General features: G+C 38.1%; 2 protein-coding genes across 2 annotated transcripts; both read right to left on the reverse strand.

The window, feature by feature from the left end:
- Positions 1 to 3744: 3744 nt before the first annotated feature.
- LOC109152042 lies at positions 3745 to 4653 on the reverse strand. The gene is made up of 2 exons (XM_019299625.1): positions 4251 to 4653; positions 3745 to 4109 (listed from the first exon to the last, which is right to left on the reverse strand). Exons 1-2 carry the CDS (start codon positions 4651 to 4653, stop codon positions 3745 to 3747), a joined length of 768 nt encoding a protein of 255 aa, XP_019155170.1.
- Positions 4654 to 12390: 7737 nt separating this feature from the next.
- LOC109152043 lies at positions 12391 to 12945 on the reverse strand. The gene has a single exon (XM_019299626.1). It carries the CDS (start codon positions 12943 to 12945, stop codon positions 12391 to 12393), a length of 555 nt encoding a protein of 184 aa, XP_019155171.1.
- Between the last annotated feature and the right edge of the window lie 2795 nt (positions 12946 to 15740).

Below are 15740 nucleotides of genomic sequence, written 5' to 3' on the forward strand. Positions count from 1 at the left end.
CTTGGCTCATCAATGACAAGTTGAATTGCAACAAGTTCCCCCAAAACAAACCACAAACCAACAAAGAGGGAGTAATCACAACTTCAAGCAAGGAAAGACAATTTACCAAACACTATGCACAATGAGTCATCCAAGCAAAGTTTCAAAAAGTTTCAAAATTTCAAAAAAAAAATCAATATTTTGTCCACCCCCCACACTTAGAAATTACATCGTCGTCGATGTAAAAGAAAATAAAGCACAAGGGGGAAAAGGTAGCACAATAAGCACAAGTGAGAGCATGATATATCAAAAATAAAAGTGTAAAGAAAATAAAGAAGAAAGTAAAGTGCAATAAAATGAAAGATAACATGGGGTGCCTCCCATGAAGCGCTACGTTTAACGTCGCTAACTCGACTTGACCTTTTGTGTTCAAGTGTATGAGGGATAGAAGAGATCCCAAACCACATTAGCCTCCTTTTCTTTGAATTCCGGCTCATTGAAGAGCTTCAACCTTTGCCCATTCACCATAAAAGGATCTCCCGACTTAGCCACAATTGAAACAGCGCCCGATGGGTAATGTTCCACTACTCGGAAAGGGCCCGACCACCTCGACTTGAGTTTACCGGGAAACAACTTGAGTCTTGAATTATAGAGTAACACTTGGTCACCCGGTTCAAAGTTCCTCCTCAAAATTCTCTTATCATGAAAGTACTTGGTCTTTTCCTTGTAGATCCTTGCATTCTCATAGGCATCCATCCAGAATTCCTCAAGCTCATTCAAGTGTAACAACCTCTTCTCTCTTGCCAAGTCCTCATCCAAATTCAAACTTGAAACTGCCCAATATGCCTTGTGTTCATACTCAACCGGCAAATGACATGACTTCCCGAACACAAGTTTAAATGGAGAAACACTAATAGGAGTCTTGAATGCGGTCCTTAGGGCCCATAATGCATCATCTAGCTTCAAAGACCAATCCTTTCTTGTTGGACTCACAACCTTTTCAAGAATAGATTTGATTTCCCTATTGGCCAACTCTACTTGCCCACAAGTTTGTGAATGGTAGGGCGTAGAGAGCCGGTGATGAATACCATATTTGAGAAGAAGTTTCTCCAAAAGCTTGTTGCAAAAATGTGTGCCATTGTCGGTTATGAAAGCTCTTGGCATGCCAAACCGGGAGAATATGTTCTTCTCGACAAACTTGAGCACGGTCTTTGAGTCATTCCTCGGAGTTGCAATTGCTTCTACCCACTTTGACACATAATCCACCGCTACAAGGATATACTCATTCCCAAAAGAAGGAGGAAATGGACCCATGAAGTCCATCCCCCACACATCAAACAACTCCATTTCAAGTATACCCTTTTGAGGCATCTCATGTCTTCTTCCAATATTGCCGGTCCTTTGGCATTTGTCACACTTACGCACAAACTCTCTAGCGGTAGCAAACAAAGTAGGCCAAAATAAACTGGATTGTAGCACTTTTAGAGCCATGCGGTCGGCACTCATGTGTCCTCCATATGGTGAAGAGTGGCAATGGCTCAAAACACTTAGAAATTCCTCCTCCGGTATGCACCTTCTCACAATTCCACCGGCACATCTCTTAAACAATAGGGGCTCATCCCAAAAGTAATCTCTCACATCATGCAAAAATCTCTTTTTCTTGTTGAAATTGAAATCCTTTGGGATGTACCCGCTCACAAGGTAATTCACAATGTTCGCGAACCAAGGCACATAATTTCTTCCCAATTCACTCAAAATGAAAAGTGTTTCTCCCTTGAATGAGTCATCAATTGGCAACTCATTTTCCTTGTGTCTTTCAAGTCTTAAAAGGTGGTCCGCCACAACATTCTCGGAGCCTTTTTTGTCTCTTATTTCCAAATCAAACTCTTGAAGAAGAAGAACCCAACGGATCAACCTCCGCTTGGCATCTTTCTTTTGGAACAAATACTTCAAAGCCGCATGATCGGTGTGAACTATCACCTTGCTTCCCATGAGATAAGACCGGAATTTGTCCATGGCAAACACCACCGCTAGGAGCTCCTTCTCGGTTGTTGCATAATTCACTTGGGCTTCATCAAGTGTATGCCTTGCATAGTGGATCACATGATAGCTCCGGTTCCTCTTTTGGCACAACACCGCCCCAACCGCATAGTCGCTTGCATCACACATTAACTCAAACGGGAGACTCCAATCGGGGGGTTGAATGATGAGAGCATGGCATAGGGCCTCCTTCAACTTGTCAAATGCTACAAGGCAAGACTCATCAAAATGAAAATCAACATCTTTGGCAAGCAAATGAGTAAGGGGCTTTGCAAGCTTGGAAAAATATTTTATGAATCTTCTATAGAACCCGGCATGCCCAAGAAAACTTCTCACTCCCTTCACGGTGGTCGGCGGTGGCAATTTTGATATGACTTCTATCTTTGCCGGGTCCACCTCAATTCCTCTTGCCGAGACCTTGTGCCCAAGAACTATTCCTTCGGTTGCCATGAAGTGGCACTTCTCCCAATTTAGCACGAGATTCACCTCTTTGCACCTACACAAAACTTTGTCAAGATTGATTAAACATTCATCAAATGACTTCCCATAAACGGAGAAGTCATCCATGAACACCTCCATGATCTCTTCCACCAACTCGGAGAAAATAGCCATCATGCATCTTTAAAAAGTGGCCGGCGCGTTACACAAACCAAATGACATCCTTTTAAAGGCAAAGGTGCCATATTGGCATGTGAAGGTGGTCATCTCTTGGTCCTCGGGGTGGATAGAAATCTGAAAATATCCTGAAAATCTATCTAAGAAGCAAAATTATTTGTTTTTGGACATTCTTTCAAGCAATTGGTCAATAAATGGGAGGGGATAGTGATCCTTCCTAGTAGACTTGTTCAATTTTCTATAATCAATGCACATTCGGTGCCCGGTAACAAGTATAGTAGGAATCAACTCATTATTCTCATTTTCAATTATCGTTATACCGCCCTTTTTCGGAACAACATGTATGGGACTAACCCACTTGCTATCCGAAATAGGGTATATAATGTCGGACTCAAGCAACTTTATAATCTCTTTCTTTACCACATCTTTCAAGTTAGGATTCAACCTCCTAAGGGGCTCCACAATGGGCTTGGCATTGTCCTCTAAATAGATTCTATGCATGCAATACTTAGGATCAATGCCAATCAAATCCCCAATTGTGTACCCAATTACCCTCCTATGTTTTCTAAGCACATTAAGCAATTTATCAATTTAATCATTGTGCAAAGAAGAGTTAATAATCACCGGGTAAGTAGAGTTAGAGCCAAGAAAAGCATACCGGAGATTTGGAGGTAAAGGTTTTAATTCTACCTTTGGGGCATGCTCCTCTCCAAGGGGTTCAAGAATGGCAAGAGCTCCCGTTATGTTTTCAAAGTTTCTTCTCCACTCTTGCATGCCAAGGTCCACCTTGATTTGGGTGCACTCTCCCAACTTTTCAAAGAAATTTCCCACAAGAGAGCTTCCTTGATTATCTCCTCCAATCCCAAGCACCTCTCCAACACATTCTTCTATGGCTTCCACCATGTTGCACTCATCAATGTAAGAAGGTTGGTGTTTGGCCATCTTGAAGATGTCAAACTCAATTTTATGGTCGGCTACCTCCATCACAAGCTTCCCTCTTTTGACATCTATGATTGCCCCGGCGGTGACTAGAAATGGTCTACCAAGGATTATTGGAACCTTGGCATCCTCCTCTATGTCAAGAATCACGAAATCTCCCGGGATGTAGTATTAATCAATCATGACCGGGATATCTTCAAGTACTCCCACCGGGCGCTTGATGGAACGGTCCGCCATTTGGAGTGTCATGGTAGTGGGCTTGGGCTCTCCAAGATTGAGCCTCTTGCATAGAGAGTATGGCATAAGGCTCACACTAGCCCCAAGATCACACAAAGCATGGCTCACCACAAATCCTCCAACAATGCAAGGGATAGAAAAACTTCCCGGATCTTTCAACTTAGGAGGCAAATTCTTTTGGAGAACGGCACATGTCAAAGCTCCCTCACTAAGGTCCACTACCGCACTCTTCTCCAATCTCTTCTTGTTACTCAAAATATCCTTCAAGAATTTTTTGTATGAAGGTATTTGAGTAATGGCTTCCACAAAGGGCATAGAAATCTCCAACTTATCAAGCATTGTTTTAAACTTGTTTTCTCTCTCGGTTTCTTTTGTTTTCCACAACCTTTGTGGAAATGGCAACAAGTTGCAAGGAATCACCGAGTCATCTATTTACTTACCCTTGTTCACATTCTTCTTACTTGAGTTGGTTCCTTCTTGAATTGGCTCCTTCCCTTTTGACTTGTTTCTTTGAATTAGAGGTTCATCATCATTTTCACTTTCAAGAATTTTTTCAATTTCCTCTTCATTTGGCCTTTCTTCATCTTCATCTTTCTCAACATCTTCTTCAAGTGTAAGATCATTAGAAGGGAAATGTGGATCTTTCAAAGATTTTCCACTTCTAGTGGTGATGGCGTTGACATGATTTCTAGGATTTTCGGTGTTAGCCGGAAGTCTACCACTAGAAGATGAGGCTTGTGTAGACCCTTCAGTGCCTCCTCCTTGATTTTGGGCTTGTAGATTCTCCATTTGGGATTGCAACTTGCTAATTTGAGACATCATCATATTCATTAATGTCTTCATGTCCGCATCTTGAGAAGATTGGGAAGATCCTTGTTGAATTTGATTGTTCCCAAGTCCTTGATTTTGTTGCCCATGTCCTTGGTTTCCTCTCCATTGTTGATTCTATTGATTTCCACCTCTATTTCCTTGATTTCCTTGAAAACCTGGAGGTGGATTTCTTACTTGCACACCTTGATTGTTCCAAGAATACCCACATTGATTTCTTCCTTGTTGACCATAATTTCCATATCCTTGCCCTTGATTTTGAGGTCTAGAGTACCCAATCATATCCACTTGCTCCATGTTTGGTAAAGAGCTTTGACCACTAGGGTCCAACAATAGACAAGCTTGAGAAGCATGAGCTCCACCACATGTAGCACAACAGGCTACCATTGCCATGCTTTGAGAACCGGGAGAATTGTAAGTAGCTTGTGGCAAGGAATAAGGAGTAGACATGTAGGATGCTTGAGGAAGAGTTTGAGTTACCGCTTGCACATTTTGCTTTGGAGCTTGCATCATATTCTTGAGCATGTGTTGAATTGAATCCAATTGAGCTTGCATGGCCATCTTTTCTTCAACCTCAAACATCCCGGCGGTTTTTTCTTTCTTGGGTGGGTCACTTCTTTCATCATACCAATATGCCGTGTTGGAAGTGATCCTCTCAATCAATTGTTCACCATACTCCGGACCAATATCAATAAAAATGCCTCCAAATGAAGATGTGTCAAGAATGGTTTTTGAGCTATCCAACAATCTCTCATAAAAGGATGAGATGAAATCCCCCGGAGTTAGCAAATTCTTTGGACATTGTCTCCTCAACTCCTTAAATCTTTTCCAAGCTTCATACAAATTCTCATTTCCAAATTGTTGGAAATTTTGAATTTGTTTCTTCAATTTGGCGGTCTTGGAAGGAGGGCAATACTCTTGCATGAAGGCCTTGTAAAGTTGTTCCCAAGTTGTAAAGTGGTTGGCCGGAAAGGAATTGAGCCAACTCAATGCTTGGTCTCTCAATGAAAAAGGGAATAGCCTCAACTTGATTGCATCACTAGGAATCCCATTCATCTTGATTGTTTGGCAAATCCGATCAAAGTGGACAACATGAGCCTTAGGATCCTCAACCCTTGAACCTCCAAATTGATTGGCTTGAACCATTTGGATAAGAGAAGTCTTGAGTTCAAAATTATTGGCATCCACCCCCGGGTAAACAATGCAATCCTCTTCTTCAAACTCCGGAGCTAGATGGGCCGCCATGGGTTGTCTTTGTGGAACACCTTGATAGAAAATAGGAGGAACTCCTTGTGGAAAGTTTTGAGGCATGTTGAATATAGGATTGGCAAAGTTGGGGTTCATTTGGTGAAGAAGATTTTGCATACCAACCCCTTGGCCTTGTTGTTGTTGTTGAGGTTGCCCATACCCTTGAGGAATGCCCCCTTGATTCATGTTAGGATAAAATGGGTATTGAGCTTGTGGAAACCCCATTCCTCCTCCAACATAAGGATTGACATTATGATTTGCCATGAAGTTTTGTGCCGGTATTTGAACGGGAGCAATTGGCACTTGAGAGACATTAACATGAGCTTCATTGAATTCCTCTTGTCGGGCTATGTTGGGTGCTTGTATCATTGGGAGAGATTTGACCGGGATTGCTAGTGTCACCCGTCTCCATGTTTATCTCCAATGATCCAAACTCCTTCAACCAACCGAGCAAGTCTCTTCTTTGTCTCCTTAGCTCCCTAGAGAGTTCTTGGTTGAAAGGGTGAAGGTCTTGGCTCCCTTTAGACCTAGTTTGCATGCACCAAGAGAAGTACCTACAACCAAACTCAAGCAAAGACAACTTTGGAAGCACTTAGTCACAATTTAAAACAAATTAACAAAAGAAAATAAAAGAAAATAAAAACTTGATCTCCTTCGAGTTCACTAACTCTAATGCTAGAAAGAAAAAGCAATCACACAATACAACCAAATAAACCAATCCACGGCAACGGCGCCAAAAAGTTGATGTACGGGAAAGAGATGGTGAGTAACGGGTGTAAATTGTCGTTCCGCAAGGGATTGGGATTATGGCACGTACTTCAGTGACAACTAAAATTCTAGGCACCAAAGTATTGGAGCCCACAAGAATCCAAGCAAATTCAAATTCAGGGTTGGGTAAAGTCAACAATTAAAGGCTAAAAATCTAGTTAAGACAATGCAATTTAAACACAAGTAAACACAATGATAAAAGATGGGCTCAAATTAGGGGATGTTGCCTTCTAGATGCTTTAACAACTTAGGGATTAGGGGAGAACATCAACCAAGGGAGCATAAGGGCAAAGCACATAAAAATCCTAGCTTAAAGCCATTTTCATAAGCTAAAGAACAAGGATTAGAGCAAGGCTTGCCCCACTTTCATGGTGTATCAAGTCCTAGCTCTTAAAGCACATAAGCATTTAGGCCCCCAATTCTTCCCTATTTTCATAGAAAGAAAATGGGATTTGAGAAAGATGAGGCTTAAGTTCTTCACCCAACTTTCATTGTGGAGAAGAACTATCCAAAAGCAAGCTAATAAGAGTTACGTACCAAATATTAGCAAGATTCAACAAAAAACCAACTCAAACAAATGAACCCTAGGTTAGGGTTCTTCCCCCTTATGCAATAATCACCTATTTAGCATCTAGGTTGGCAATATCACCCTAATCCAAGCCCAAAAATGAACTACTCACACTTCATAAACATAAATAACAACAAAGCACAAGAAAGTATCATAAACATTGCACAAAAGCTTAAAAAGAAGAGTAAGAAACTTCTCTATTGAAGATGAAGATTTTGTGGTTGAATCCCATTCCAATCCATGATTACAAGCTTTGTAGATGAGTTAGAGATGAAATACTAGACTAATCTAAGCTAAGGAAATGAAAGGAAGTGAAAGATATGTTTTTGGGGTCAAAAATCCCCTTTTAAATGAGCAAAAACGAGCTAAGAAAAGTTGCAGAGGCCTGGCCACTGGTGTGGCCACAGGCGTGGCTTCACCTGTGGCCAGAAAGGCAGTGTGTACTGCCCAGTGGCCACGGGCGTGGCCAGACCCGTGGCCACAAGGCAGTGTGCACTGTCTGTGCACTGAGTCTGTCTTCTAGGTCATTTTCACCCTCGAAACGTTTGGATTAGCATTTGGTTCTTGAATCAAAGTTGTAGCCCTTCAAGTTAGCTTTCCAATGACATAAGAATCACTTCAAATGGACATTTGTAGCTGAAGATATGATCCAAATACTATGACGTCGACGTGCAGGACGGGAATTGCAATGCATTGATCTTTTGCTTCTCTTTTGCTTTGGTTTGCTCAAATGACCAAGACCATTCAAACCACCACCCTTAGGCTTCCATGGAAGTGTTTTGCCCATCTCCATAGCTTCTCCTTGGCTCCCATGGACTCCTAATGCATCCAAAATGCTCCATTTGACTCCAATGTCCACCAAAATGCCTGAAAATACTCATCTTTGTTTCCAAACAAAACTCCTTGCAAAATAACACAATTTAATCATAATCTTATGAAATTTGGAATGGTCTATAAGCAAAATGGCTTAGTGAAAGGGGGAAAATATAGACAAATAAGCACTTATCAAAATGTAGGAAATTTATTTAGCTTCAAGAGCAATTACAATCAATCCAACAAGATATCCAATCAAGCAAGAAAAAGCTCCAAGATCAAGATGAGTTGTCAATTCACTTAGAACACTAGAGCTACTTTCTCTCTAAAAAATTGGAGATTTTGTAGGGATGTGACGAAAAGTGGAAAAGAAAAACTAAAGTCTAAATGTAAAGTCAACTTCATCAATCACTTAAATACTTCGCGCCCAGGATGCACGACGTGATCCATGATCGTGATTCCCGTCGTGCATCGTTGGAACATTAAATCACGAGCGTGGATCTTGGCATGCAACTCTCTGATATTTTTCCACATCCAGTTCCATGAGCGTGGACTCGGTTGTGATCCTTGCTGTTGTGGGACTTCTTCCAATTATGCTCCAAATCTTGTCCAAATGCTTTTAATTCAGCCCAAAATCCTATAAAACACCAAAATACACTCACCGTTACTCCATGTACCTCAATTATACAAATTTGCATCAAATAGCATCTCAATCAAACACAAAGAACACCAATTAAGACTAAATAACCCCAAGTTGACCCCTAGAAAGATGTATCTTTGGCACTCATCAAAACACATCCATTGGAGGAGCTAACATCCTCACTGTTATGGACCCAATGTGCATCACAGAACCCCTCCATTACTGCTGGAAATCCTGTATACTCAAGACCCTAGTCCATTGCACCTTTGATGTACTGAAGCACTCGTTTCAGTGCTTTCCAGTGTGAATCACTTGGGTTGTGTGTATAGCGAATGAGTTTATTCACTGCAAAAGAAATATCATGTATAGTATAGTTTATTAAAATATTAGGCATTTGATTACTTTTACATATTCTTCTTGAGATACTCTTATCTCCATATTTTTTGACAATTTTATACTAGGATCATATGAGATTTTTGTTGAGGTTACATCAAAACTATTGAACTTCTTTATTAGTTTCTCCGTATAGTGACTTTGTGAAAAATGATAACTGATGGATACCAAGCATGGGGTACCCGGTTGGACCACCTAGCAACCAATTGGGCGTGACACTCAGACTCGACAATCAACACTCACGTGACCAACCAGTCAGTTTTGAAACCCTAGTTAAATTACCCAAAACCCCTCCATAACCCTCAAATAATTACCTTTTATTACTCATTCATTACCCTATTAAATCTCCCCCATTATTACCCATGAAACCTATTAATCACCTATTTATTTTCTCATTTAAACCCACTAAAAACCCATTAGTTGGAGGGAGCCTAGACTATTCATTCTACTAGTATCTCTTGACTGTGCACTCGCATGGAATAATGAGCAGTGGCAGACTGCTTCACGGAAATAGCTCTAGGAAAACTATCTGAGTGGTGTTCTTAACTTCGTGATTTATTTTGTAGCGTGTGCCTTATGATGTACATAATTGTAATATTTATTGTACTAAAAACAAAAAGATGAAGAAAAACCTCCTGGTCGATCAAGTTGCCGGTCGAGTCAAGACTGACTCGGGTGGTCTAACCAGCTCTTTAAACTAGTCTGCGTGAGTTCAGGTTTAGCCAGCCTTATAAATGGTTTGAGCAAAATGAGTGAGTAAACCCAGGTCTTGGCTAGCCCTTTGAATGGTCCAATGGGTTAAGGTCTTGGATTGACCTTTGAGTAATTTGAGCAAACCTCGGTCTTGGCCTTCCGTTTAAATGGTCCAAGGGGTTAAAGTCTCAGATTGACCTTTGAGTAATTTGAGCAAACCTTGGTCTTTGAATGGTCCAATGGGTTAAGGTCTCGGATTGACCTTTGAGTAATTTGAGCAAACCTCGGTCTTGGCTATCCGTTTAAATGGTCCAAGGGGTTAAGGTCTCAGATTGACCTTTGAGTAATTGACCGAGTAAAGGTTCGAGACGAACCATGTTGAGATTGAGCAAAACAATTGAGCTTGGGTCTCAGCCAGGCCGTAAAATGGTGCGGTAAAACTGAGTAGCCAGTCACCCCCCCGAACGCGGGACGGTTGGTTGATTTTTACTAGTCTTCTTTGAATTTATGCAGGCTGGAGAACGTGAAACGCTGACGGACTGTCTCATAGAAAGTAGGAGTGAACTAACTTAGGATATATATTTTAATACTTCATCCGTCCCATTTTTCTGTCTTACTTTCCTTTTTAGTTTTTCCCATAATGTTGTCCACTTTCCAAAATTAAACACCACTATCATTATACTTTTCCAAATTTGCCCCTATATATATTTCGTACTTTTATGTTAATTTATTGTACTTTGAACTATCTAGTACATATTGTAGTAAAAATGATAAGACTATTTTTATTCATTTTACCTACTTTTCTATTCTTTATTTAAACAACCAAGATAATTTTGTTTTTCAATTTAAATCTTTCATTCTTGATGAGCTAAATTAGTGATGAGCATTCTTACCGAAAAAAATGACGAAATCAACAACCGATATCGAATCGATAAAAAAAAATTAGATCAATTATCGGTTACTCCGTATTAGTTTTAATTGATAAATTTGTGGAAAAAATTCGTTATTTGATAAACAAATTATGAACATTCAAAATTTTGATTATTTGATAAATTGATTTTAAATGGGTTATGAGAGCTAAATTAGTGGTGAACATTCTTACCAGACAAAAAAAAAAAAAAAAAAGACGAAATCAATAAACCGATATCGAATCGATAAAAAAAATTTGATCAATTATCGGTTACTTCGTATTAGTTTAAGTTGATAAATTTGTGGTCAAAAAATTTCCGTTATTTGATAAACCAATTGTGAACGTTCAAAATTTTGATTATTTGATGAATTATTTTAAAAGGGTTATGAGAGCTAAATTAGTGGTGAACATTCTTAACGGGAAAAAAATGACGAAATCAATAACCGATATCGAATCAATAAAAAAAAATTCGATCAATTATCGGTTACTCCGTATTAGTTTTAATTGATAAATTTGCGGTTAAAATTTTTTCGTTATTTGATAAACCAATTGTGAACGTTCAAAATTTCGATTATTCGATGAATTAATTTTAAAAGGGTTATTTAAAAGGGTTATGAGAGCTAAATTAGTGGTGAGCATTCTTACCGAAAAAATGACAAAATCAATAATCGATATCGAATCGATCAAAAAATATTTCTGACCAATTATCGGTTACTCTAAAATAGTTTTAATTGATAAATTTCCGATCAAAAAATTTTCGTTATTTGATAAACCAGTTATGAACGTTCAAAGTATCGATTATTCGATGAGTTGATTTTAAAAGGGTTATAAACATAAGTAGAGCACTGCACATTTCTAAGAATCCATCAACAATAGTTACTATAGCTCGAGCAATTGTATATCTGAAAAAGAAAGGAAGCAAAGGATCTGAAGCACAAGAAGCAAGAAACAGAATGTTGCTAACAATAAAACCTGCAAAATTAAGAAGTAAAGGGAAGTGAATTTGATGGTGCATTTGCTAGTGAAGGGGTTGTTGCTATCCTTTGAGACCATTGGAGTAGTAAAAAGTAAACTAAGAAAAATCATTCCATTCTGGACCTGAGACTGCTTCTTTGTACATTCTGCAACACTTAAAATAGATTATATGAATATCAATTTATACAATGGATAAGCATTTAAAAAGGCATTGCAACACTTAATTACAATCCTCCTGATGAACAGATTAAATTTTGCACTAATTACACAATACACAAGCATTTTTAAAAAGCATTGCAACCCTTAAATAGATTACATTGATCAATTTATACAAAATGAGCAAAATAGACTATAATCATCGTAGTGTCTCCTGCCATACACTTCAAACAAAATACAGTACATTACAAAAGCAAAGCAGTGCTAGAAACAAATGTTCACCAAAAATACAACTACAAGTACACGTCATACCGAACAACCTCATTTTCAGTACTTTACTGCTAGAGACTTGAAATTGCTTCAGTTAGGACTTCTGAATCACAAGAAATAGTGGTAGGTAATAGGCCTTCCCGTGCTAACTTTTGCTTATTTATGTGTGGTAGCTTATAATTGTTCCCTCCGAACTTTTTCATAACTTCAACCATACATAGTTGCAATGTTAAGAAAATCATTACTGAGACTTTCTACTGAAATCTCATTAAAGGCTTTAAGAGTAGCAGCAACTAGTCCATCCACATTGCGAGGAGCTTATTGATGTTGCAAAGATTGAAGAGCTCTAAAAAACCCAAGATCCAATACATTCATGTCTGGACTGTTTGGAGGCTGACAAGTTAAGTGAATATCAAAGCCATCTTTCTTTGCAGCCTCCAAAAATTCAGCATCATTCATAGTAATATGTGGCCTTGCATTATCTTGTTGAATATATATAGTCTTTGAACTACTTGGAGGCCATTTTGCTCGTATTGCAGGCAATACATAGTCAATCAACCATTTTCTTGTAACTTCTTTATTTACAGATTCGATAGGCTTAGTTTCTAAGGTTCCATCTTCCCGGTTCTTACTTCTACGCTTAGTTGGTTCTTTATAAACAAATGAGAACATCCCAATTTTCCCATCAAACATTTCGTTTCTTTCTAAATCAAACTGAGGGCGAGCAACAGCACAAAGAAACATAACTTTTGTTATAAATTTTTTACTTTTACAAGTACGATATGGTTCATCTTCATTGGGCTGCAAGTAATATTTTTGAGAAGTTCTTGAGAGGAAAAACCATTTTTCATCTATATGCACACGGTCATACATATCTATGAAACATGGATTATTATGAGGCGAACTTGATTCAATCATAGATATGCAGAATTGCAATCTTACCTTCCTATTTTCCTCTATTAACATAGGCTTGATAGCATTTGAGTGGGATTTCAAAGATCCATCTTTAACTCTCCGGTGAAGGCTTGTTTTTTACATGCTTAGTGCACTAGCCATAGAACGAATTGTTGTCCGGCGATTCAACGGGATTCTAGCAACATCTTCGGGATTAATCGCAATGCTTTTCCTTCCAACATTACCTGACAAGTTTAAAGAAATGTTAACTGGAACACCATTTGCAACACATGCAATCCCTTTTTTCCATATTCTACTAACAGTTCTTGTAGAAGCAGAGTACATATTTGCAACAACTTTGATTGAACCATATTTTACTTTTCCATCCACACTGTGTTTTAACAAAGTTTCAAAAATAACATTCCTCTTATCCTTGAAACATCTCATGCCTAAGTGAACACCATTAGAACTCTCTTCAGGTATAGAGTCCTTTAGCATACAATTTTTTTTTTAAATATAGAAAACCTCTCTGTTATGAAGTACTCTGAGAAAGAAATCAAAAAGGCTTCCTACAAACACTCTATATATACAGAGTACTAAGTAATCTATTGACTAAAAGGTAAACAAAATAGAGTATTTTAATCTGTAAATGTCATATCAAAAATTGGCGGAAAATTTTGCCACTATTTTTTCTCAATCTTGGGTTGCTTATTGCATATATAGATAGAAACTACAGAGTAGTACATAATTTTTTTTTTTTGAGAATTACAGACTATAAAAACGAGTGCTATGTATACTCATCAAAATTGAGAAAATTGAGTACTCTGTAAAAATAAAAAATAAATAAATAAAAAGAGGAAAAAAAAAAGGAGATTCAAAATTACAGATTTTCTTCGTGCTTTGTATTTCAATTTGTAGGATTTGAGATTCAATCAATTTTTTTTTTTTTTTAAAAAAGGAAAAAAAAAACCTAGATTGAAGGAGAACTAAGAATAATTTTTCAAAAGTTTTAATCTTAAAGTCAATATTCTCAAGAAAACTCCATAGATTGAGGGTAGAACACTAATATTAGTATCAATTTTTTAAATTGATTGAAAGATTGCAGAACCCATGCTCCAATTTCATCAAAACTCCATATTCATGTGTTGAAATGTCTACGAAATTAGGCGATGCATATCTTCAATATCTTCCCATGGCGATGTAGAATTTTAGAATTCTTATGAGTATGGCGATGCGTATGTCTCCATGGAAGAAAGAATTTTAGAATTTTTATCTGAAAAAAAAATTGACCCAGAAAAATATAGCTAAAGATAAAGGGAGAGAAGAAGAAGAATTGTGTGGTGTGTTTTACTCTGAAGAATTGTATGGTGTGTTTTAGTCTTTAATGGGTTATTAGTTATTGAGTGTCTGGTAACAGAAAGTAATAAGAGGGGCAAAATTGGAAGGTAAATTGCTTTTGCTTAGCTGCCTAAAATTCTGTGCAAAAAGAGAATAGGACAAGCATTTCGGGACTGAGGGAGTAATTGGCCCAGACCATACCCCTGCAAGGGGACACATCTCGTACAGATGCTTTTTATTTAATTTTGATGTCTAAATTTTTACAAGATACTAAAATGATCAACCTCTCGATCATTAAAGCACTTGGCCACTCGGCTCTTTAGAGCTTGGCGATTAGTCGCAATGGCTGGCCCCTTTGTACAAAAGGGTGACAAATAATGAAGTACAAGTTAGTTCACTTGGAGTTAGACGCCTAAAAAGGGAGTCGGTAAAATATTGGGTGTTTAGGGTTGACTGGAGGCCTGTAAAAGGAGTCGACGCTTAGTCAACTCCAGACAAAATAGCACAATCAGAAAACTAAACTGACGTACTTTTAATAGCAATAAAAAAGACTATTATACAAGTATTTAGAATGCGTAGAAAATAGACTGCAATTTGTTTGCTTATTGAACTGACTCATAATTAAATAAATTGAAGGCTACAGTTGTTGGTTTGAAATTTAGTCTGCAATATGGGAAGTACACTAACAAGGCCGCGTGCACACAGAAATGTGTACTTGTGCACACAGGTACTGAAGGGTATGACTTGTGTGCACGTATGCCATATCGGATGGTTCAATTATTTTTAGAGATCTAAGCAAGACGTATTGGATTATGTTACCAGAATTGTACGAGCTTGAAATGTCATAAATTTACTAATGTGTGGCCTTAATCTCTCTAATGCAACATTGTATGGTGACTAAGTCGTGGTTTACAGGGGGAAGCACACACCTATACACGTATGTGAACGATTTGTGCACTATGTCTAGGTGGTTAAAACTACACAGGTCGCAATGCACACACCTTTGTGCAGATGCGCACACGGGTGATGTAAATATATTTATAGTGGTCCACATAAAAAATACACTCTATAAGTACCCCTCATATCACGAAGTAAATTTGAGAGGGTAAGATTTTAGAGTACATGTAAGAGAGCTCCGGAACAATCATTCAAAAAAAATTCAACTCTACTCTAGTTAAAGAGAAGATAAAATTCAATTCTTTAAGAATTAAGATACCTAAAGTGGAGAAAAACGTAAAACTATGACATCACTTTAAGATTAAAAAAATTTTTAAAAAAAAAAAGTTGAAGTTGGTATTACAGTATTCAAAGATGTGTTACACATGGCAGAAACGACAAAGCACGCCGCCAAGTATTAAGCAATTAACTGAGTATGTTTATAGATGACGTCATTGCTTCAGTCTTTTCCATTCCCCAAGAGATGCTTACTTTTATGA

Source organism: Ipomoea nil, unplaced genomic scaffold, assembly GCF_001879475.1.
Source record: "Ipomoea nil cultivar Tokyo-kokei standard unplaced genomic scaffold, Asagao_1.1 scaffold2360, whole genome shotgun sequence".
NCBI lineage: Eukaryota > Viridiplantae > Streptophyta > Magnoliopsida > Solanales > Convolvulaceae > Ipomoea > Ipomoea nil.